Source organism: Heptranchias perlo, chromosome 21 (genome assembly GCF_035084215.1).
Source record: "Heptranchias perlo isolate sHepPer1 chromosome 21, sHepPer1.hap1, whole genome shotgun sequence".
Lineage (NCBI taxonomy): Eukaryota > Metazoa > Chordata > Chondrichthyes > Hexanchiformes > Hexanchidae > Heptranchias > Heptranchias perlo.
Window position 1 is genome coordinate 29,309,381 of NC_090345.1, and position 22,736 is coordinate 29,332,116.

The following is a 22,736-nucleotide window of genomic DNA, read 5'->3' on the forward strand; positions in this document are numbered from 1 at the left end:
GTTTTGGAATTCTTCTTTTATAGCTTGAAGCTGAATCTGTTCCAGAAGTATCTGAAAAATATGAAATTTGTTCTGTGCCTACTTTCGTGTTTTTTAAGGTAAGATTTTACTGTGCTATGGAATCTAAAACGGCAGACCCTTTTGAAGAAGCAAAACACTTGTGTCTATTTTTAGGTTGCCATGGAGACCAGATTCTATGCTACCTGAGTTTTACAATGACAAAAAAACTTGACGGGGCTCAAAGCACCTGTATAAATAATTCGTTGTGATATCTGTCTTTTGAAATTTTTCTTGAAATGCAGTTTTAGGACTTAACCCCGTTATAGTGGAGAAGTAGTTCTATGCTAACTGTAAATTGTTACAGATTACAATTGGAAAATGTTTTTTGTAAGAATGCTGTGAATTGAGAAATATTTATCCTAAATATTTCCTTAATTCTTTCATAGCATTCATTTTAGAAATCTGCAGGATTCGTTGAAGTGATGATATTTTGTTTTGTATGTTTTTGAGAAACATATTTCAGAATTCAAAGGGTTGTGAATTGATTCCTTTGTGCCTTTTGCTAGCACAATGCTTTCTGCAGATTTAGGAGATTATAGAATTCATAAATGTTGGGAATTTAAAAAAATTAAAGGGAGATTTTGTTGTATGTTGTATATGACTATTGACATACTGCAAGATCTTTCCAGTAGATTAAAAGGAAAATTCTAAAATTTTAATATTTCCTACTTTTGAGTCCAGTCAGTCGTGACTGCTTGATCTGATCTAAGATGAATAGTTACAGCTTCGTCATTAATGGAGAACCTATTTAAAGGGGATATTCTTTCACCTCTTCCCTATTACTGCATGGCTAGCTTTTGTTTTTGTTTGGCTTTTAAAGATATTATAAGAACTAGGAGTAGGCCATATGGCCCCTTGAGCCTGTTCCACCATTCAATAAGATCATGGCTGATCTTCTACCTCAACTCCACTTTCCCGCCCAATCCACATATCCCTTTAGTGTCTACAAATCTATCGATTTCAGTCTTGAATATACTCAATGACTGAGCATCCACAGACTCTGGAGTAGAGAATTCCAAAGATTCACAACCTTCTGAGTGAAGAAATTTTTCCTTATCTCAGTCCTAAATGGCTATCCTAAATTACTATGACCCTAATTCTAGACTCTCCAGCCAGAGGAAACAGCCTCTCAGCATCTACCCTGTCAAGTCCTCTAAGAATTTTATACCTATCAATGAGATCATCTCATTCTTCTAAACTCCAGAGAGTATAGGCCCATTCTACTCCATCTCTCCTCATAGGACAACCGTCTCATCCCAGGAATCAATCTAGTGACAGCCCCTGTAAGACAAGTATATCCTTCCTTAGGTAAGGAGACCAAAACTGTACACAGTACTCCAAGTGCGGTTTCACCAGAGCCCTAAATAATTGCAGCAAGACCCCCTTACTCTTATACGCCAACCCCCTTGCAATAAAGACTAACATATCATTTGCATTCCTAATTGCTTGCTGTAGCTGCATGTTAACTTTCTGGGATTTGTATACAAGGACACCCAAATCCCTCTGACTACCAACATTTCTTAGTCTCTCATCTTTTAAAGGATATTCTGCTGTTACATTCTGCCTACCAAAGAGGATAATTTTACATTTCCCCTCATTATACTCCATCTGCCACCTTCTCGCCCACTCACTTAACCTGTCTGTATCCCTTTGAGCCGCTTTGCATCCTCCTCACAACTTACTTTCCCACCTAGCTTTGTATCATCAGCAAACTTGGATTATGGGAAGGGGGGAGACATTACATTACCACAAGAAGTAGTTGAGGCAAATAGCATTGATGCATTTAAAGGGAAGCTAGATAAGTACATGAGGGAGAAAGGAATAGAAGGGTATCCTGATAGGGTTAAATGAAGTCGGAAGGGAGGAGGAGCATAAAAGCTGGCATTGACCATTTCGGCCGAATGGCCTATTTCTGTGCTGTAGTTTCAATGTAACTTGATATACATATGAAAATAACGGACAGCAAAAGACCTGCTGGTCCATTGAGCCAGTCCCATACAGTCATGGTGCAATTGAGCATCATGATCCCCAATGCTCCCCACCCACCAGCAGATTTAATTTGTAGCTCTGATACTACCAGACTTTAACCAGTCTTTAGACAAATTAAGTGGAGAATTTATATTTGAGATTAAAATGCTCAGGTCTGATGAAGAGTCTGCAGCTGATATCTTTAAAATGTTTTTTCTCTCTTCCGATGTTGATGGATATACTGTAAATTTCCATCTTTTTTGTTTTTAGTACAGAATTTTATTATCAAAGGCAGTTGCAGATTGTAACACTTACATTTTTTATTAATAGTCTACATTTCCATATTGTATTGCATTTAGCAAACCATTTAAAATGGTGACCAGAGTCTTTTATATACTGATGACAAAGGTAACTGTTGCGTCTGAGCTAACTTTAATGTACACTTGAAATAGGTTCTCTTGTTTGATAAATATATTTCTAACTGTTCATGTTTCAGTGTCAATGATATTGCCTTATTGCATTTGTGGCATTGGTTTTATCAAAATACATATGTTTGCTTCAGAACTGTCAAAAGATTGACCGTGTAGATGGTGCCCATGCTCCTGATTTAACTAAAAAAGTTCAGCAGCACGGTGAGACTGCCAAACAAGACCTGAGTGACCAATTGAGAAAACTCCTAAATTCTGCACCTTGTATGGTATTTATGAAGGGAACTCCTCAAGAACCTCGGTGTGGTAAGGATCATTCTGTGAACTTTAATGTTAAAACTAAAAAGTCTGGAACTGCAGCCTTTCTAGTTTTAAAAATGTAGTCAAGGGATTTCATTGCCTTTTGCTGCTTCCTCCTAATGCCATGGAGACCTTTTTACTCGTATAATAAAAGGATTTAAAACTGACCACCCACGTATTGGATATATCACATGTAAAATTGTTCAATTTTAATTAAAGTAAAACATAGGACAATTTACTTTGCATGTCTGTATAATCATGATCTGTGTACTGATTTCTTGTAGGCAGCAGTGATTGACATAATACTTCTAAAGTATAATTTGAGAATAGAAAACTGTCATTAGATGAATTCAGAGGTAGAAATTATAATTTAAAAAGTAGTATAGACTAATTTGTAGGAGGATTTCAAACTTAGTTTTGAAGCTGTGGTACCATTCCATTTTAATCATTTGAAATAGCATTTCTTTATTACATATATAAAATTAAATGTAAAGTATTGTACTAAAATTTGCTTTGATAATTCACATTGGCTCTAATTTAGAATACGTTATCTAGTTTTGTGCATGATCTAATGAGATGGGGTTTTTTTCTTTTGAAGTTACCATTGGTCTTGTGGAGTTTATTTTTCTGAATTTTTCCACACGGTTTGGAAAAACAAATAATGCTGACAGTGTTTTAACTTCTTATTTCTAATTAAATTTGTCAATAAAATGGTGTATATTTATTCACATTTTGCCAGTGACTGTAACCTTTATAAACAAACGAGGTATTTGAACAAAACATGAATTTGTGTGAAATAACAGTTTAAATTCCATTACATGGCCAGCTGTCAATGCAGTGTAACAACTAGATTGTTGGTCCATTCTGGTGCTTGAAGTTAAATTTAGTATCTGGAACGGTTGCTTGCTTAGAGTGGTTTAGAAAAGTGAAATATTGCCAGCAGAATAACCATTAGCACAAAGCCTCTAGGTGTTCTTTAAAGAATTCCCTAATGGAAAAGGAGGAGTAACTCATATTTAACTGCAGGCTGTACATGACAGACAAATCTTACCTATTGGAAAATACACAATTCAGATCACCATGCTAAACTGGGAATGCAAACATGACCTGTCAGAATAAACTGAGGTTTATGTGGGGTGTTGTGGCGAGTGTTGTAACAGTTAAACCCAAAGACAAAGCAAAATATGCTTCCTGGAGCCATAATTGTTTATTGCATGCTGTTCCAGACCACGGGATTAACATGGGTGGTCCATGTTTTGTTGATGAAGGTTGCAGTTTTGCTGCTGAACAATGTAGACTAGTTGAAGGTTTATGTTCCAAACATGTCTCATTTCACCCTTAAATTCAAAATGTTAATTGAATTCTGCTAAAAAGATGTGGATACGTCTTTTCCCTTTGGCAACTAGTCAGTCGTAAAACAATTCCTAACTATCTTAATCTAGTTTGCAAAAGTTTTAAGTTAAATGGAGATTGTTTCAATTAATCAGATTGGTTGGAAGGTGAAAATGGAGATTGTTAGACCTACTCATTGGCTGCAGGATGGGACTGGTGCCTGTCAGAAGCAGTGAGATTGATTTTAAGATGAGCTGATGGTTTCTCAGAGTCATAGTTATTTAGTTAATTATTTAAGTGTTCTGAAAGAAGTAAATATATATCAAGCGACTAAAATACCACATTTAAATATATTCGTTTTCCTGAAATAAATATTTTGAAATATGCATAGCTATTGTCTTATATGAGGTTTATTTTCTTCAAGACTATTTTCAGCCACTGTTTTGATGTAAATACATGGTACAAATGCATTAACTAGCTTTACTTGGAGCCATTCCTGTTACACTTGCAAAGAGTTGTGATAAATTTCCCTTAATTAAATTCTTTTTGCATAGATTCCCATATTTTTACTACAGTATACTACTGTGACGTGGTCCTTTGTGTGTGTTTGTATATGTGTGCAGCACTAATGAAGTTCTGTAACATTGAAAACTTTTTTCAGTTTGTTTACATGAGTGTGATAGAGGTATTTTTGTTACCATGTAGTGACCAGGGGGAGAGCTTGCTGTGTTCATATTTGAGTGATCAAAATCCACCCGGAACTGTAAGGAGTGACAGTAGTCAATCAGAGAATAAGAGATTGCAAACCCCAGACTGAAAACGCAAATCACAGCTCCACGTGACTGTTCCTGTAAACCATGTTGTCATGTCCCTTATTTTTGTTTAATGGTGCCATGTGTAATGGTAATTGTTTCAAGTACAAGAACATAGCTCTTTTTGACATAGTCAAAAGAGCAGTATAAGTTAGAAATTACTGTTGGCGATAATAGTGGACAAACAGTAAGTATATTTATATAATATTCTTCTGTCCACTATTGCAGTGGAGATGTTAACCAGTTTATTTTAAATTGGTAAACATCGCTGTTAAATTAATGTGCAGAAAAATGTTAAGAAAGCAAGAAAAAAAGTTTAATCTTCAAAATTATCTTTCTTTCTGAGATCTTTTCCCCTTTTTCCAGTCTAATCAATATTTAAACAAGATTTTCTGTTTTCCTTGTTCTTGTTATTTTTAATTGTGTAGTACTTAATGTTCTTTCTCTCTCTTTAAAATTAACATGCCCTGAAAATGTGAGAGCCTCCCAGCATATTCCTTCCGTAACTCCAGCAGGAGTGCACGTGAAGGCCCAGAAAATAGGCCAATACCTAGATATGCCAGATTGCAGCCTTTCCAGGGCGCCTTGTCTGAAGTGAGGACTCCCTCCACCAAGAGTTCCCACTTCCACAAGCACAGTGAGAGCTGTGTACACCAGAAGTTCCCGCTTCCTCAGCTACAGTGAGACCTGTGTTAAGTGTGGAGGGCAATATGCCCATGATGTAAGGCTTACTGACCTCCTGAAGGACTCAAGTGGAGGTCTAGGTAAATGCCCTGGATCCCCAAATAAAAGATACATTTAAAAAATGTATTATTTATTGGTCCCCTTTATAAGTGAGATTCAAGAGCCAAGCCCATGCTAATTAGATGCCCGCCTTGATCCCACATTATCTTGCTGGGTTAGCATTGGTCGACCCGATCCCAGTATAACCACCAAGATCATGTCCCCCAAGTAACTTCGGGGCCAACTGTCTTTATGCATGACAATGTTGCAAATGTTAGTGTTGGAGAAATGGGCCTGAAAAGTTTTCTCATGCTAACTGCATCCATCCATATCTATTACATCCTGTTTTATTTGGCAGGTTTCAGCAGACGAATTGTGGAAATCCTCAATGAACGTAATATTCGTTTTTGCACCTTTGACATTCTTTCTGATGAAGATGTGCGTCAGGGACTAAAAATTTACTCTAACTGGCCTACATATCCTCAACTGTACGTGAATGGAGAACTGGTGGGAGGGCTTGACATTGTAAAGGTTGGTATTATAGTATTTAGGTGCAGTTGGAGAATATATATATGCATTTGCAGCTTTTTACTGAAATCAGGGTAGAATGGCTAATGCAACAATTATAAGTAGGATAAAGTGTAGCAATATGGGTAAAAGATAGTTAGCCTATGAAAGAAGTGTGTGCTTCTGCACATAGCCTTTCTGAAGCCCTTAACTCAGGATAAAACATCTTGAGCAAACCATACAGGAAACATAAGTATAACATTTTAAATAGCTTACTTGACCAGCTGCGCAGGAAGATATTTGGGCAGATACATATGTATTGAAAGATAGATGATCATAATTTTAGACAATGGAACAGGATCTGATAAGGATGCGGCCCCTATGGTTGTGCATGTTCAGCAATCTGTTCAATGGCCTATGGGTGATAAGATAACCAACGAAGTTCAACTCAATGACCCAAGGGTCATAAGCTAAAACGTGACATAAGTGAACTGTAAAAGTCACGTGACCATATATGGGCAATTACATTACTAGAAAAAGGGGAAAAAGCTCTTGCTACCTATCACCATATATATGCGATGAAATGTCTATAAAAAGGGGTAAAAGCTTTTGCTATCTGTCACTTCTGGAGATTAGGAAACAGCATCTATACCAAGCTGTGTGTTCCAAGTGTGAGTATGCAGTCAACTGCTTAATTATGACTTGTATTAGAATAGATCTTATTAGTCTCTTGTTAACTGTCTATTAATGTAGTGCCTAATTAAGTTTGTATGGACTTTTGACTAATAAAGCAATGTGTTGAATTGATATCTCATCAGTTAATTAGAACCGGAACGTAACAGGTACAGTGCATTTTTTGTTTTTACTATATCAATATTAATCCCCTAACTTTCTTTTAGGAGCTTGCTGAGTCTGGAGAACTGGACAAAACTTGTCCAAAGGAAATGGGCCTGGAACATAGGTAAAATAATGTTTGTTACTGCAATAAATTTGATATACCTTATATAGCAAGGAATACAATGAGCACAGATAATGTGATCTTTGAAACTGATCAGATTAAAATATTCAGCCTTGAATGTGATGTAGAGCTTTCATAGCTACATAATGCAGCAACGGTTGGTGTTCAGCTTCTTTGTATTTGTAGGTTGAAAGCACTGACCAATAAATCAAGAGTGGTTCTGTTTATGAAAGGCAACAAAACGGTAAGTACTTATTTTATTAATGAATAGCAGAAATTCATATAGTGGTTTGTATAAAAGGTGCTACTTATCTTTTTAGGCCACCATTGCCTTGCTGCCTACACCTCTCAGATGCCCTCCATTCTGAAGGGAACCAGCAACAAGGCTTACCACCAGCTCCTTTGGGCACCCAACAAGTATTTCAAGAGGGAAATTAGGCAGGAGGCACCAATAGGCCCTTCCCCTTCATTTCCATACTATTAAAATGCCTGCGCTTGTAGGTGCAGGTACTATGTACCTCTCCCCCTTGTGATCTGATTGTGCCTAAAGCACGAATTGAACCAGTGTCTAAACAGTATAGTTTAAAGTCATTTCAGAAGTTTTAATCAACTGCATATTGATGTAATGGCTTTTTCTAATGGAAAAACTAAAGTTATTGTAGAGACATAGACAGTAAGGGGGGAATTTAACCCCGCCTCTTCCCCAACCCTGGGTCGGGTAGGACTATGGGGAAGGGGGCAAGGTTAAATTGTTAAAAATGGGAATCCAGATCCCAACCTGCCACGAACGTGCCTAATTCCAGTTTAACTGGTGGGGGTTGGGTAAGTAACCCGCTCTCAAGGGGTGGGTCGGTAATTATAAAATGTTAATGAGGCTCCGTGCCCTCAGATCTTATGAGCCATTTAGAAAACCTGGCAGCTGAAGGGAGGTGAGTACTGCAGATCCAGCAGTGCTTTTTCATCATTGCTTGTGGGCCAGGAGGAGCAGGTCTGCTTACTTCCGGTTTAACCGGTGCAGGTTGTGGACGGGCAAGTAACCCGCTCTTGAGAGGTGGTCAGTAATATAATATGTTAATGAGGCTCCGTGTCTCCGACCCAAGGTGATGCTGGGCCTTGTGGCTTTAGGTTATGAGGCATCACACAACTTAATGTATTCATTGGAACATTATTAAAAGGGGATATGATCAAGGAAGAGGCATAAATGTAGATGTAAGTAGGTTACTTGGATATGTAGTGCAGAAGTTGAGAACATGGATAAAAATTTAACAAGCTTCAAGCAAGACTACAATAATGTTTTGTATATGACAATCATTTCCCCTTCCCTTTTCTGAAATATGAAAACAGCACAACACAATACCATCTGTATATTATAATCTAACATTCTTGCAAGAGTAAAGTATCACAAGTCTAAACCTACCATTTTGACTATTCTTTTAATCATCTCCCCTAACTCTTTTATTCCTGCTCGGCCTCTGCTGCTTCCCTGAAGTACTTCGGAATGTTTATTGCATTAAAAGTGCCATATTGTTGTTAAACAACAGCAATCCAGGGTACTGGTATGTTATGGTACCATCCATTATCAGTGCCAAATGAAGGAACTCTTCATTAGTGTCTGGCTTGAACAATTTGGTCGAGTTCTCAGCAGAAACCTTCTGTAGACCCCTCTACAGAAATCTTTGATTCCTCTAGAGAGTCATTTTCACTGTGTCCAAAGTGCAGATTTCCAAGCATCAGCCATATAGGAACAGGACTAGGCCTTTCAGCCCCTCAAACCCATTTTGCCATTCATTTAGATCATGCCTGATCTGTACCTCAACTTCATTTACCCACCTTTGCTCTATTTTCCTTGATACCCTTACCTAACAAAAATTTTAATTGATGCAGCCTTTTGGGGGAGAGATCCAGATTTCTACTACTTCACACTTTGTGTGAAAAATTGCTTGCTGATTTCACTCTTAAATGGCCCCTTGCTCTGGATTCCCCCAACAGAGAAAATAGTTTCTCTGTATCTACCCTGGTGAATCCCTTTATCATTTTAAAGATCTTGATTAGATCACTTCTCCACTTCTAAACTCAAGGGAATACAAATCAAATTTATGCAAACTGTACACATAATTTGATCCTTTAAGCCATGCTATCATTCTGATGAATTTGCCCAAACCTCTTCCAAGGCCAATATATCCTTCCTGAGGTTAGGTGCCCAAAACTGAACGCTGAGGATTTTATGCCTGTTTGCATGTTGCAGCGTATGCTAATGAGATTCCCAGGCAACTTCAACATTAGTTGCCAGCAGCAGGATCATCAGAGATTGGCATAATTATTGGTGTAAATTGCCAATTACGCTGATCCAAGAAATTCGGCATTCCAATTACTCCCATGTAAATAAATGGTTTCTAACCGCTCCTTTCATTTTTCTTGCAATTATCTTAAATTTGTTCCCTTTCATTATCATCTAAGTGACCAGTGGAAGCGGTTTATCGTTATTTAACTTTTAACCCTTCACACTCATGAAGACTTCTATTGGGTTATCCTTTAAATAAAGTGGAAGAACTTTCTTCGGCCTCGTGTTTTTCTCTCTCTCTCTCTCTCTCTCTCTCCCTCTGTCTCTGTCACTCTCCATCTCCCTGCTCGGGTTGTACACGTTGAGTCTGCTCTTGTAAAGCGCGTGATAGTTTTATTGTGTATATTTGGGTTTTTCGCCTTCTCTCCTCCAAGTGGTATGAACTAAATTAGAAATAAAGAACTTTCTTTAAGTCTTTAGAAAACTTCTGCACTGTTTCCAATTTAAATGCATAACTCTATGCACATTTGTAAATTAGAAATAAAGAACTTTCTTTAAGTCTTTAGAAAACTTCTGCACTGTTTCCAATTTAAATGCATAACTCTATGCACATTTGTAAACGTGGTTTATGATTTTGTTCTTAGTTGGCAAAATGTGGATTCAGTCGCACCATAGTGGGAATACTGAATGAAACTGGGTATGTATCAGCATTTGGACTGTAAAAACATATTTTGCAGTAATTTAAATCTAATGTTTTGTTTAAATTGGAGCTTAACATTATACTTTTTTAATATAGTGTTGAGTATGAAACGTTCGACATATTGGAAGACGAAGAAGTAAGTTCTGTTTAAATTCTATGCCTTTGTGTATAAAGTGAAAATTGGTGCAGATTTTTATATTCTGTGCAGAACTGCATCAAAGTTACCACTCTGAAATGTTTCCTCTTTGTGGAATTTTAGCTGAGCCGCCCACTGGTGCATGAAAAAAGACGGTCCCACTTACCGATGTAAAGCAACAGTTTCACCACAATAGTGTGAAATGCTCAGGATTGTGCACAAAGATTCCCTGTTTATTAATTAACATTCCAAATCATTATTGTTAGGATGAGGACCAGGTAGCTGGCCTTCAGTTGAGGAAACACGCTGTGGAGCCTATAAGCTGAATCTCATTGCAATGAGTGGGTTGCGGCATTCCATCTCAAAATGAATTGAAAATTCTGTCAGGCTTTGTCAGTAGGAAAACCCATTTTAACAATGTCAACATTTACCTGCAGTACCCAGTACACTTTTAGATGGTGCTGTGGCTGGCATCACAGTAATGTTGGGTGCGAATGTTTGTATATCTGTAACCCTAGATCCCTTTGCTCCTCTCCCCCTTTTAGAAACTTACTTTCCAAGGAGTATATGGCCTCCTTATTCTTCCTAGCAAATCTCACACTTATCTATATTGAAATACATTTGCCAATTGTACACCTATTCTGCAAGTTTATTAAAGTCATCTTGTAATTTGTCAGTCTTGCTCAGTAGTTACAATGTCGTCCACAAATTTTGAAATTGTAATCCTGATTCCCGTGTCCAAATTGTTTATGTAAATGGTGACCAACAGTGGTCCCAGCACCGATCCTTGAGGAACACCCATTCCTACCTTTTGCCAATCTACTTTGTTTCCTGTTTTGTAGCCAGCTTGCTATCCATTCTGCTGCGTGTCACCTGACTCCACATGCTCTGACCTTAGTCATGACCTATGTCATACCACATCGAAGGCCTTTTGAAAATCCAAATATATTACATCTATTGCATTACCCTTGTCAACCCTTTCTGTTACTTCTTCAAAGAATTCAGTAATATTGGTCAAGCATGAGCTTCCCTTTTGAAATTCATGCTGGCTATTCTTTACTATATTTTTGGTTTCTAGATGTTTTTCTATTACATCTTTGAGTAAAGATTCCATTATCTTCCCTATCACCAACGTTAAGCTAACTGGTCTATAGTTCCCTTGTTCTATCTCCTTTTTTGAATATAGGAATAACTGGCTATCTGCCAGTCCTCTGGCACTATTCCCTTTTCTAATGAATTTTTATATATATATATATATATATATATATATATATATATGTAATAGTACCTCTGCGATCTCTTCCCCACGTCTTTCAATATGTGTGGATGCAATCCATCTGGACCAGGGTATTTATCCCCTTTAAGTTTGGTTAGTTTATCAATTATCTCCCCCCTTTCTATCTTTAATAGATTTTTATCTCTTTTTGATCTCTTCATGTCCACCTTGTTAGTCTCCCTGGTAAATACTGAGGTAAAGTTGTTATTCAGTATTTCTGCCTATCCTGATTTTTCTCATTATTTATGTGTCTGTAGAATACTTTACCATTTTTTTAATATTCCTTGGTAGTTTAATTTCATAGTCCCTCTTTGCATTTCTAATTGTTTTTTGACTTCGTTCCTAACCTCTTTGTATTCCCTTTTGTCATCCTCTCCTTTGTTTTCTATGTATTTAGTGTATGCCTTTTTCTTTAGTTTCAATTTTTCCCTTAAATATTTATTCATCCATGGTGTCTCATTATTGGTTAGTATGTTCTTATTTTTTGACAGAATATATTTCTCCGGGACCCTCTTAATAACCTTTTAAAATATTTCCCACTATTCTCATCCCCTCAAAACCAGCTTTTTCCAGTCTTTGTCTTACTTATGTCCTTCTCAATCTTTTATCTTAAACCATATTATGTTATGATCATTATTGCCTAAATGTTCCCTGACTCTTACTTCCATTATCTGCTCTGGTTCATTTCCGATTACTAGATCCAGCAGCAATTCCGCTCTTGTTGGGCTCCTTACTTACTGGGTAAGAAAGGAGTCCTGAACCCACTTTAAAAATTCCATTCCCATTTCCCTACCTCTTCTATTACACATTGCCTGGATATAATCCTGATCCTGCCCGAGGCCTCTGTAGAATGCGAAGTGGATATCTTTGATGTGCCCCTCCACCTTCCCCTTCCCCCTCCTTGGTCCAATTATTCCTCCACCTTCTAACCCTGTTTGACCTGAATACTGCAGTTGATCTTGACTTCTTGATCATTTTTTAATGTCTATTCTCCTGAGTGCTGCAAGAAGGAATTCTCACTCCATCTGTTTGGATGCTTTTTCAGCATCCCAGGGCAAACGTATTGGTGCTGTTACAGTGCTGCACCATATTGAATAGTCACTGGTCTTAACCCTCCAGAAATGATCCCATATAAAGCCTGCTGAAATAAGCAGTCGATAGTTTTCCTTTTGGTGACTTAATTTTGAAACAAACTCGGATAACTCACTGGAGCACTAAAAGAAATCAGTTAATTTCGCATTCTCCTTTCCAGTTACTGCACAGAAAAGAATCCCCATGACATTTAGTAAGCTAAATATTACCAGCTAGTGCAGCAATTTTCTTTCAGCAGCAGAGATTTCAGAAATACAGAAATAAAGTTGTGCAGTATAAGTGTGAGATTTTGTCAGGCATAAAAATGATAGCCTCCTAATTGTTACAGGCTTCAAACTGAGGTAGAAACTGCCTAGAGTCTGAGTATTCTCCATTGCAGTTTGGGAGCCCATCTAGACACTGAAACCTAGTAGAATTCCATGTCCAAGACCCAGCGAATGGGTTGGCATATGCAGAGGAAAGTTTTATAGGAATTTAAAAGGTAAAGTAGGTTTAAGGCTAAGTTTATTGATTCTTTGATTAATTTTTTGGCGCATATAGTCGGGGCCAAAACAAGTTGGAGCAAAACTTTTGAGCGACTTGCATGGATTTGAGTAATTGATGATTTGTGAATGGTGGCTTTGGGTGAAAAATTAGCAGTTTGATTCATCAGTTTTGTGGTGATTGTAGAGGTTACTATAGAGGATGCATTTGTAAAACTGGGCTGCTTCTAATTCCAAAGCAATTAAAAAATATAATTAATGTACATCTAACAAGCCTGTCTAATGTTATAATCGAATTGGACAAAAAAAGCTATTTGGCACAAAGATGCTTTGCACTTATTTGTAAAATGCTTTGGATTTTTCCTCATTTATTGGTGGAAAATTTCACCCAAATGTCTGAGGGGAAAATCATACAACTGCTGAATTAAGAAGTAAAGTGTTTCATTCCTATGCTACTGGACTGCTATTTAATTGTTGGTTGTAACTTTAAGTAATTCATCCATACATGTTTTTTCCACATATTCCTGTTCGACAGGTAAGGCATGGATTAAAAACTTTTTCCAACTGGCCAACGTACCCACAACTATACGTGAAGGGTGAACTTATTGGTGGTCTCGATATTGTGAAGGTAACTCAATATAATTATTAAATGTAAACTGGTAAGGGCTGCCCAGAATTGTGAGAAGAGTATAAACCTTCTCCAAGTAAGAAAGGAAGAACTTGCATTTTCATAGCTCCTTTCACAACCTCAAAATGACTCATGGTGCTTCACAGCCATTGAAGTACTTTTAAAGTGTAATCACTGTTGTAATGTAGGGAGACATGGCAGGCAATTTGCACACAGCATGTCCCACAAACAGCAATGAAATAAATGACCAGATAATCTGTTTTTAGTGATGTTGGTTGAGAGATAAATGTTGACCAGGGGATATTTTACTTTCACTTGAGACAGCAGACAGGGCCTCAGTTTATTGTCTTTTCTAAAAGCAGCATCTCCGACAGTAAGACTTTCTAACTGAGACAAGAAAACATTGATTTTGATTGGTAACACTTAGACTACAGAATATTTTCTACATCTTCTTTATTTCGAACAGAGAATAAATTATCAGAAATTAGTTGTCAAATATTACAGACTTAAATTTGTGGTTTAATTGGCAAAATATATACAAATGTTGAAAAAAGTAAGAGATGAGGTAATCAGGAAATAGTGAATAGATGATGTCAAACTTGCTTTTTTAAAGGCCTGAAGATTGTAGAATTGCAAATTTTCTAGTTAAAAGCATGCTTAGCTAAGGAATGGGCAGAGCAGTAAGTTGGAGCATTGACCCAAAGAGTTGTATAACTATTTGGAGATTGGACTTTAAGACAAAGTGTGACACACTATTGTGATTAAATGTTTATGTAAGACCTTGTACTCCAGTTAAGACAAAGCGTCTATGCAAATATTAGTATCACGTTGTATTGTTTGAGGTTCAATTCCATAAGAAATGGGATTAGTTTCAAGATATTTTTCACCAAATATTGATAGTGTACCCCTAGTGTGGAATTACTATCCATATAATGGAGATGATTTCCAAACTTATGTTCATATGTTTAGCAATCCAGGATCCACTTAGAAAGGATATATTGGCCTTGGAAGGAGTGCTGCACAGATTCACCAGAATGTTACCAGGGCTGCAAAGGTTAGGTTATGAGGAGAGATTACATAACTAGGATTTTAGGATTTTGAAAGGAATCGATAGGCTAAATAAAAACTTTTTTCGCAGGGGGATGGAGTCTAATGGAACTCTCAGCCACAAAAAGCAGTAGATGCTAGCTCAATTAATAATTGTAAATCTAAGATCAATCTTTGCTAGATTTTTGCTAGCCAAGGGCATTAAGGGATATGGAGCCAAGGCGGGTGAATGGAGTTCCTATGTTCCTGGGTCCTAAGAATGGCCACAGAGGAAGCACATAATGCAAGGCGCATTCCTTTTGGTCTTTCCAAGGGTGCAATAGAGACGGGGGCAGCATGCTGAAGAAGAAAAATTGGGCAAGTGGAGCTCTCCACTTGAACGCTGCTTTCTCGGCACTTCATCAATGTTAAAGCATCTTTGATGGATATACTAGTTGGTATGTTTTTTTGTTCTTCATAGGAATTGAAAAAAAGTGGAGAGCTTCTTTCAGTCTTAAAAGGAGAAACTGCCAGTTAGAATTTTACGAACAAGAACAACTGTCATCATCTTATAATATTTGTCTACTTTAAAAATTGTTCATTGACAAATAATGTGGTCTAAAGCCAGGTAACACAATGGTGGATGTAAATCATCTTTGGTGTTTTAATGCTTCTGTAATAATTCATGAGTAACATTGTAACATGAAGGGAGCAAAATGCAAATAGATTAGAACAATGATAAAATGTTACACATCTTTTATTGCAATAATAAAACATTACTATTGTATATGTTGTGACTTTTTATTGTATGGAATTTGGTAGAATAATTATTAGTAAGAGGGTCTAACTTTATATTTTGTGTGGTGTAGATAGTTTAACTTGCAGTCAAATATATTTATATGCAAATTGAATATATGCATTTCCATTTATATATGAGTCTTTGATGCTCCAGACTTTATTTTTATAAATAGCATTCAGGTTCTATTTTAGCAAAAGGCCCAGTGAGCCATCTGTTGACACAGACATGAAAAGCAGGTATACCTCATATACCTCATAATTCATCTTTTTCAAAAATGTTTGGCACGGCTATGCCATACATAGTTAAAGATATCTTGAATACCACCCTTCGTTAACCTGACAGCACTCACCGTTACTAGTGGCAAAATCGAAGAATAAGTTACGGCGACCACACATGCGCGTTCGCACGTGGAAATCCAGAACTTGCTCTTCCTGGTTCGTCAGCGATCTGACAGCTTCGTGTTAAGGAACCTGGCCGGCTGCAATCAATGGACCAGCGTGAGCTTGTTCTCCTGCCCAGCTGGAAACTAACTAATCTTGCCACAAAACAGGTACGCTCACTTATATTAGGTCTAAACTAAGTTTTAATAGCGTGGTAAGTCTTAAGACTGCCAAACAATGTGGAGTTTCATTTGTTGTGATTTTAATAGTTGTTGGATATTAATTTTTTTTTACTTTTTCCTTCGGTCTCTTTTATCTCTGTCTTTTAATTCGATATTTCTTACCCTCTTTATTTTGCTGTCTCTAACTTTTTACAATGAGGGAGAGCTCCTTTCGTCGGCCACATTATGCCATTCATTCACCTCTTGGAGCAATTTCTGGCCCAATGATTATTACACTTAAAGCATGAATACAGAACATTTTAATTAAACTTTTAAATCATATCAAAATTTGAATATTAAATGTGACTGTCAAATGGCTATATTCTCAACTTTCACTTTAAAGGCATAAAAAGTTAGCTACAGTTTGCAAAATATGTGCAATTAATTGATATAATTTTCCTAGAAACAGATTCATTTTCATGAGTGCAGCCTTTTGAATAAAGCTATATTGGCTCCTCATTTATCTTTAGATACATGTGCTTGAGATGGACATAACGCTAGCTGAGGTCCCAAATAATTGCATGAAAAGGATTTTGCTATATAGCAAAGCTTTTGATAATCAAAGTCTCAGTTAGAATAAACCATCAGGATCAATATGATGGTATGGGGGAGCTCAAAAGCTGCAAGTAAAAATGATCTTAAAACGTTTGTGTCCTCGCTAGTAGCGTTAGAAATAGTATTAGAAATACAGTCATATGCAGGAATTAGATGTCATCAGTGTCTTTGAAACATAGTTCTGTTTTGAATCTGAGCCAATAAATTGGCACTTGGACAGGAGGAGGGCACCATTAATACAAAACATGTATCACGTTCAAACTAAAAATGCGTGCGTGGAGTATTAAATGCAAATAATGGGTCTTAATTTCAGTTAGAATCACAAAGGATGCCGAAAGAATAGTTTAAAAAGCAGGGAGCATTGCTTTGTTAAGAAGGATTTAATTGAGGGAGGACATTGGTCTGCAGGGTGGAGTTGAAGCTGTCTGGATGCAGGTGGATCAAACAGTTGGTCCTGAATTGATCACGGATACCTGTTCTAAATCTCCAGATTAAAAAGCTCCTCAGGAGAAGTCCTTTTGAACACAAATTAGAATTGGTGGGACTACAGAACTAGTGTGTTATGAAGGATTTTAATTACCCAGCCTTTCAGTGATCTGACTGGTTAGTCAAGCATTGAGGTGGAGAGGGGTGAAATATTTGTGGATGTAATTAATTGTACACATGTTGGAGAATCATATAATTAATTGTACACATGTTGGAGAATCATAGAATGGTACAGCACAAAAGGAGGCCATGCAGCCTATCACGCCTGCGCTGGCTCTTTGAAAGAGCTATCCAATTAGTCCCACTCCCCTGCCCTTTCCCCATAGCCCTGCAAATTTTTCACCTTCAAATATTTATCCAATTCCCTTTCGAAAATTACTATTGACTCTGCTTCCTCCTCCCTTTTAGGCAGTGCATTCCCAATTAATCACAACTCACTGTGTAAAAAAATTTCTCCTCTGGTTCTGTTGACAATTACCTTAAGTTTGTGTTTTCTGGTTACCAACCCGTCTGCCACTGGAAACCGTCTCTCCACTGTATACTTCCCTCCAGTCCGAAAAATAACCGTTCTCCACTACTCTCTACTTTCTGTCCCTTGGCCAATTTCGTATCCACGCTGCCACTACCCCTTTAATCCCATGGGCTTCAATTTTGCTAATAAGTATTATGTGGTATTTTATCAAATACCTCTTGAAAGTCCATATACACAACGTCAAAAAAGTTAATGGGACTAAAAGCGACAAATCCCCTGGACCTGATGCCTACGTCTTAGAGTTCTGAAAGAGGTGGCTGCAGAGATAGTGGATGCATTGGTACAAAATTCCCCAGATTCTAGAATGGTCCCAGTGAATTGGAATGTAGCAAATCTAACACCACTCCAAGAAAGGAGGAAAAGAGAATACCGGGAACTACAGGCCAGTTAGCCTGACATCACTAGTCGGGTAAATGCTGGAATCCATTATTAAAGATGTAACAGGGCACTTAGAAAATCATAATATGATTAGGCAGAGCCAACATGGATTTATGAAAGGGAAATCGAGTTTGACAGATCTATTAGTTTTTTGAGGATGTAACTAGCAGGGTAAATAAAGGGGAACCAGTGGATGTAGTATATTTGGATTTTCATTCGATAAGGTGCCATACAAGAGGTTGCTACACAAGATTAGGGCTCATGGGGTTGGGGTAATATATTAGCACGGATAGAGGATTGGTTAACGGACAGAAAATCATCAGCGAACATCCCCATTTCTGACGTTATGATGGAGGGTAGGTTATTCTTGCAGCAGCTGAAGATGGTTGTGCCTAGGACACTGCCCTGAGGAACTCCTGCAGCAGTGTCCTAGGGTTGATATGATTGGCCTCCAACAACCACTACCATCTTCCTTTGTGCCAGGTATGACTCCAGCCACTGGAGAGTTTTCCCCGTGATTCCCATTGACTTAAATTTTACTAGGGCTCCTTGGTGCCACACTCGGTCAAATGTTGCCTTGATGTCAAGGTCGATCATTCTCACCTCACCTCTGGAATTGAGAGTAGACTGATGGGCCGCGCCTCGAGTCAAGCTGATCCAGTACGACTACACCACCAGCATCTACCCGACAAAGTGGAAAATTGCCCAGGTATGTCCTGTCCACAAAAAGCAGGACAGATCCAATCCAGCCAATTACCGCCCCATCAGTCTACTCTCAATCATCAGCCAAGTGATGGAAGGTGCCATCGACAGTGCTATCAAGTGGCACTTACTCACCAATAACCTGTACACCGATGCTCAATTTGGGTTCCGCCAGGACCACTCGGCTCCAGACTCATTACAGCCTTGGTCCAAACATGCAGTAACATTTGCTCCAGACAAATGCCGGGCAATGACCATCTCCAACAAGAGAGAGTCTAACCACTTCCCCTTGACATTCAACAGCATTACCATCGCCAAATCCCCCACCATCAACATCCTGGGGGTCACCATTGACCAGAAACTTAACTTGACCAGCCACATAAATACTGTAGCTACAAGAGCAGGTCAGAGGCTGGGTATTCTGCGGCACGTGACTCACCCCCTGACTCCCCAAAGCCTTTCCACCATCTACAAGGCACAAGTCAGGAGTGTGATGGAATACTCTCCACTTGCCTGGATAAGTGCAGCTCCAACAACACTCAAGAAGCTCGACACCATCCAGGACAAAGCAGACCGCTTGATTAGCACCCCATCCACCACCCTAAACATTCACTCCCTTCACCACCGGCGCACCGTGGCTGCAGTGTGTACCATCCACAGGATGCACTGCAGCAACTCGCCAAGGCTTCTTCGACAGCACCTCCCAAACCTGTGAACTCGACCACCTAGAAGGATAAGGGCAGCAGACACATGGGAACAACACCACCCGCACGTTCCCCTCCAAGTCACGCCATCCCGACTTGGAAATATATCGCCGTTCCTTCGTCGTCGCTGGGTCAAAATCCTGGAACTCCCTTCCTAACAGCACTGTGGGAGAACCTTCACCAGACGGACTGCAGCGGTTCAAGAAGGCGGCTCGCCACCACCTTCTCAAGGGCAATCGGATGGGCAATAAATGCTGGCCTTGCCAGCGACGCCCACATCCCATGAACGAATAAAAAAAAAACTCTTTGCTGCTCCCATTTCCTTTTTCAGTTCTTCTCTGTACTTTCTGTATTCAGCTTGGTTCTCTACTTATGCACCTGATGTTTATTATAAGCCTCTTTTTTTCTGTTTCATTTTCATCTCTGTATCTTTAGTCATCCAGGGAGCTCTAGCTTTGGATGCCCTTCCTTTCCTCCTCATGGGAATAGGTCTAGTCTGTACCCAAACTTTCTACTCTTTGAAGGCCTCCCATTGGTCATTGACTGTTTTACCTGCCAATCTTTGATTCCAATCAACCTGGGCCAGATCCCCTTTCAACTTACTGAAATTAGCCATCCTCCAGTTGAGTATTTTCATGTTTGATTGTTCCTCATCAATTTCCATAACTACTCTAAACCTAATGATATTCTGATCACTGTTTTCCAAATGCTTCCCCCACAAAAACATGCTCCACTTCATTCCCCAGATCCAACACTGCTTCCTTCTCATTAGGCTGGAAACATACTGATCAAGAAAGTTCTCTAGTACACATTTCAGGAATTCCTCCCCGTCTTTGCCCTTTATACTGTTATTTTCCCAGTCTATATTAGGATAATTGAAGTCCCCCATTATCACTACTCTATAGTTCTTGCATCTTTCTGAAATTTGCCAGCAAATTTGTTCCTTTATCTCCTTCCCACTATTTGGTAGCCTATAATACACACCCAACAGCATAACAGCTCCTCTATTGTTCCTTATTTCTAACCAAATAGATTCTGTCTTTGAAATTACTAGAGAAAATCATTTATTAAATTTAATCCTTCTCTGTGACCCCGAGATGGTATTAGACCTTCATGTCGAGGAACATCTGGGCAACAGTGATTACAGCAGGTTTCAGTTGATTAGCCAAATTACTGCAGCACATAATTTAATACTAGTTACAAATTCTCAAGAGGGCTACGTTTGCTAGAAAGAGAGGGAGGATTTGGGGAACTTTGATTGGGGAATGCTACTAGATAAGGATAATTTCAGTGAAGATGAAAAGTGGAGTCCTTTTAAGCCATTCTTATGGACAGGGAAGCCATGAATGTCCCTTGGGTTAAAAGGAGGGTACATGCTAAAATGAAACCTAATGGCTTAAAGGTGGTTTGTGGACTAAATAACCTTAATATATATTGTATTAGCTACCAAGAAAATAATTTGCGAATATGGATAGGTATCTGATTCAGATGAGGGTAGCAAAATCTGAGATTGAAAAGGTGATTGTGGGTGTGGTAGTGGTTGTTTTAGAAGTCAGAGAGTGATCAAGGATTATATAGGGCATTGAGAGATTCTGCAGCGTAGATTTGGGAGGAATCCCAAGATATGGCTGAGGTGTTAAATGGTTAATTTGCTGTTTTCACTACTGAAAGGGATGCTGAGTTGCCAGTGGTTGTAGATAGAAATGCTACTAAAATTGAATCCATGGAAGTCAATGGAGAAATCGTCACTTATATCAGTTGGGGGCTGCTGGCCCTGATGGTATTCACTCTAGTGTAAGAAATGGGTGTTGTTATGTGAGCTGTGAGCTACTAGCTGCTATCATTAATAGCTCCTTGAAGTCTGGGATTGTTCCCAGGAACTGGAGAGAGGCCCATATGGTGCCTATATTTAAGAAGGCTAGTGAATTAGAATTATAGTTTGGCATCATTTACAGGTAAGTTGCTGGAAGCAATTAAAGATGTGCTTTATGATCGTTCGTGTAGAGCAGAGGTTATTGGGGATTCCCAACATGAGCTTTTGGAAACAGGTCATGTTTTGTGAAATAAAAACAGAAAATGCTGGTAACACACAGGTCAGGCAGCATCTGTGGAGAGAGAAACAGAGTTAACATTTCAGGTCGATGACCTTTCATCAGAACTGGAAGATGTCAGTGATGAACAGCTTTTAAGGAAATACAGAGCCAGGGAAAAGGGAGGCAGGGAAAGAACAAAAGGGAGAGGCCTGTGATAGGGTGGAGGGCAGGAGTGATTAAATGACAAAAGGGATGATGATGCAAGGCTTTCTATAGTTCATTTTACTTTTTAGTTTTTATTTTAATCAACCTATTCATCCAATTTGGAGAATGTATATTTAGCTTTTATTTATTTTTCTTAAATATGCACTTAGATGCGCTGCATTGTTTTTATAAAAAAATATTCAATTTTCCCTCAGCTGTGATATAGCTTTCAGTTAATTTTAGTGCTTCCCTCACTTTTGAAAATCATATATTTCCATTTTGATTCTTAATGCCAGATAATTTTTAAATTTTGTCATATTGTTACAGGCCCTTAGCAGCTACTAGATTTTGTATGCTGCTCTGATAATTTGTAAGCACCAGATCAAGATACAAGTTTCCATTAACGGGTCCTTACCATATTGAGTAACAACTGATCTCGTACAGTACTGCGTTTATCACTTGTGATTCTGTTGCATCACTTAACAAATTAAGTCACCCATTGTTGCAACATTGTCTTTTTATATTTTATTATGCCAATGTTTTCCTTTCCACTCCTTTCCTGAAGACATTGACTCTCTTGGTGAGGTATTTTTTTTATTTGTTCATGGAATGTGGGTGTCGCTGGCAAGGCCAGCATTTATTGCCCATCCCTAATTGCCCTTGAGATGGTGGTGGTGGTGAGCTGCCTTCTTGAACCGCTGCAGTCCGTATGATAAAGATTCTCCCACAGTGCTGTTAGGTAGGGAGTTCCAGGATTTTGATCCAGCGACGATGAAGAAACAGTGATGTATTTCCAAGTTTCTGGTTTCACAGCTATCACTCACCAGCCCAGTACCCTAACCAATTGAGTGTCAATGGACACTATGCGATGTGAAATTGTGTTTCGATTCCATTTTGTATTGAGGATTCCATTTCTTGTTAAAGACAGTTCCTCCAGAAATTTTTCGAAGCAGGCAGTAACTGGAGAATGTCAAGATAGCCCAAATTTCAAAAGCCTCTTACAAGGGTGGACAAATGTACGGAGTCGTACAAC

General features: G+C 38.5%; 1 protein-coding gene across 1 annotated transcript in view; it reads left to right on the forward strand.

Moving 5' to 3' along the window:
- The window catches only part of glrx3 (glutaredoxin 3), a 29,111-nt gene extending 13,615 nt beyond the window's left edge, over window positions 1–15,496 (forward strand). The window contains exons 3-11 of the mRNA XM_068002386.1: window positions 24–98; window positions 2,591–2,762; window positions 5,982–6,154; window positions 7,030–7,091; window positions 7,275–7,332; window positions 10,014–10,066; window positions 10,166–10,205; window positions 13,591–13,683; window positions 15,191–15,496. Coding sequence (XP_067858487.1) covers window positions 24–98; window positions 2,591–2,762; window positions 5,982–6,154; window positions 7,030–7,091; window positions 7,275–7,332; window positions 10,014–10,066; window positions 10,166–10,205; window positions 13,591–13,683; window positions 15,191–15,247 — 783 coding nt within the window. The 3' untranslated portion in view covers window positions 15,248–15,496. The remainder of the gene's footprint in view (window positions 1–23; window positions 99–2,590; window positions 2,763–5,981; window positions 6,155–7,029; window positions 7,092–7,274; window positions 7,333–10,013; window positions 10,067–10,165; window positions 10,206–13,590; window positions 13,684–15,190) is intronic.
- Window positions 15,497–22,736: the final 7,240 nt, after the last annotated feature.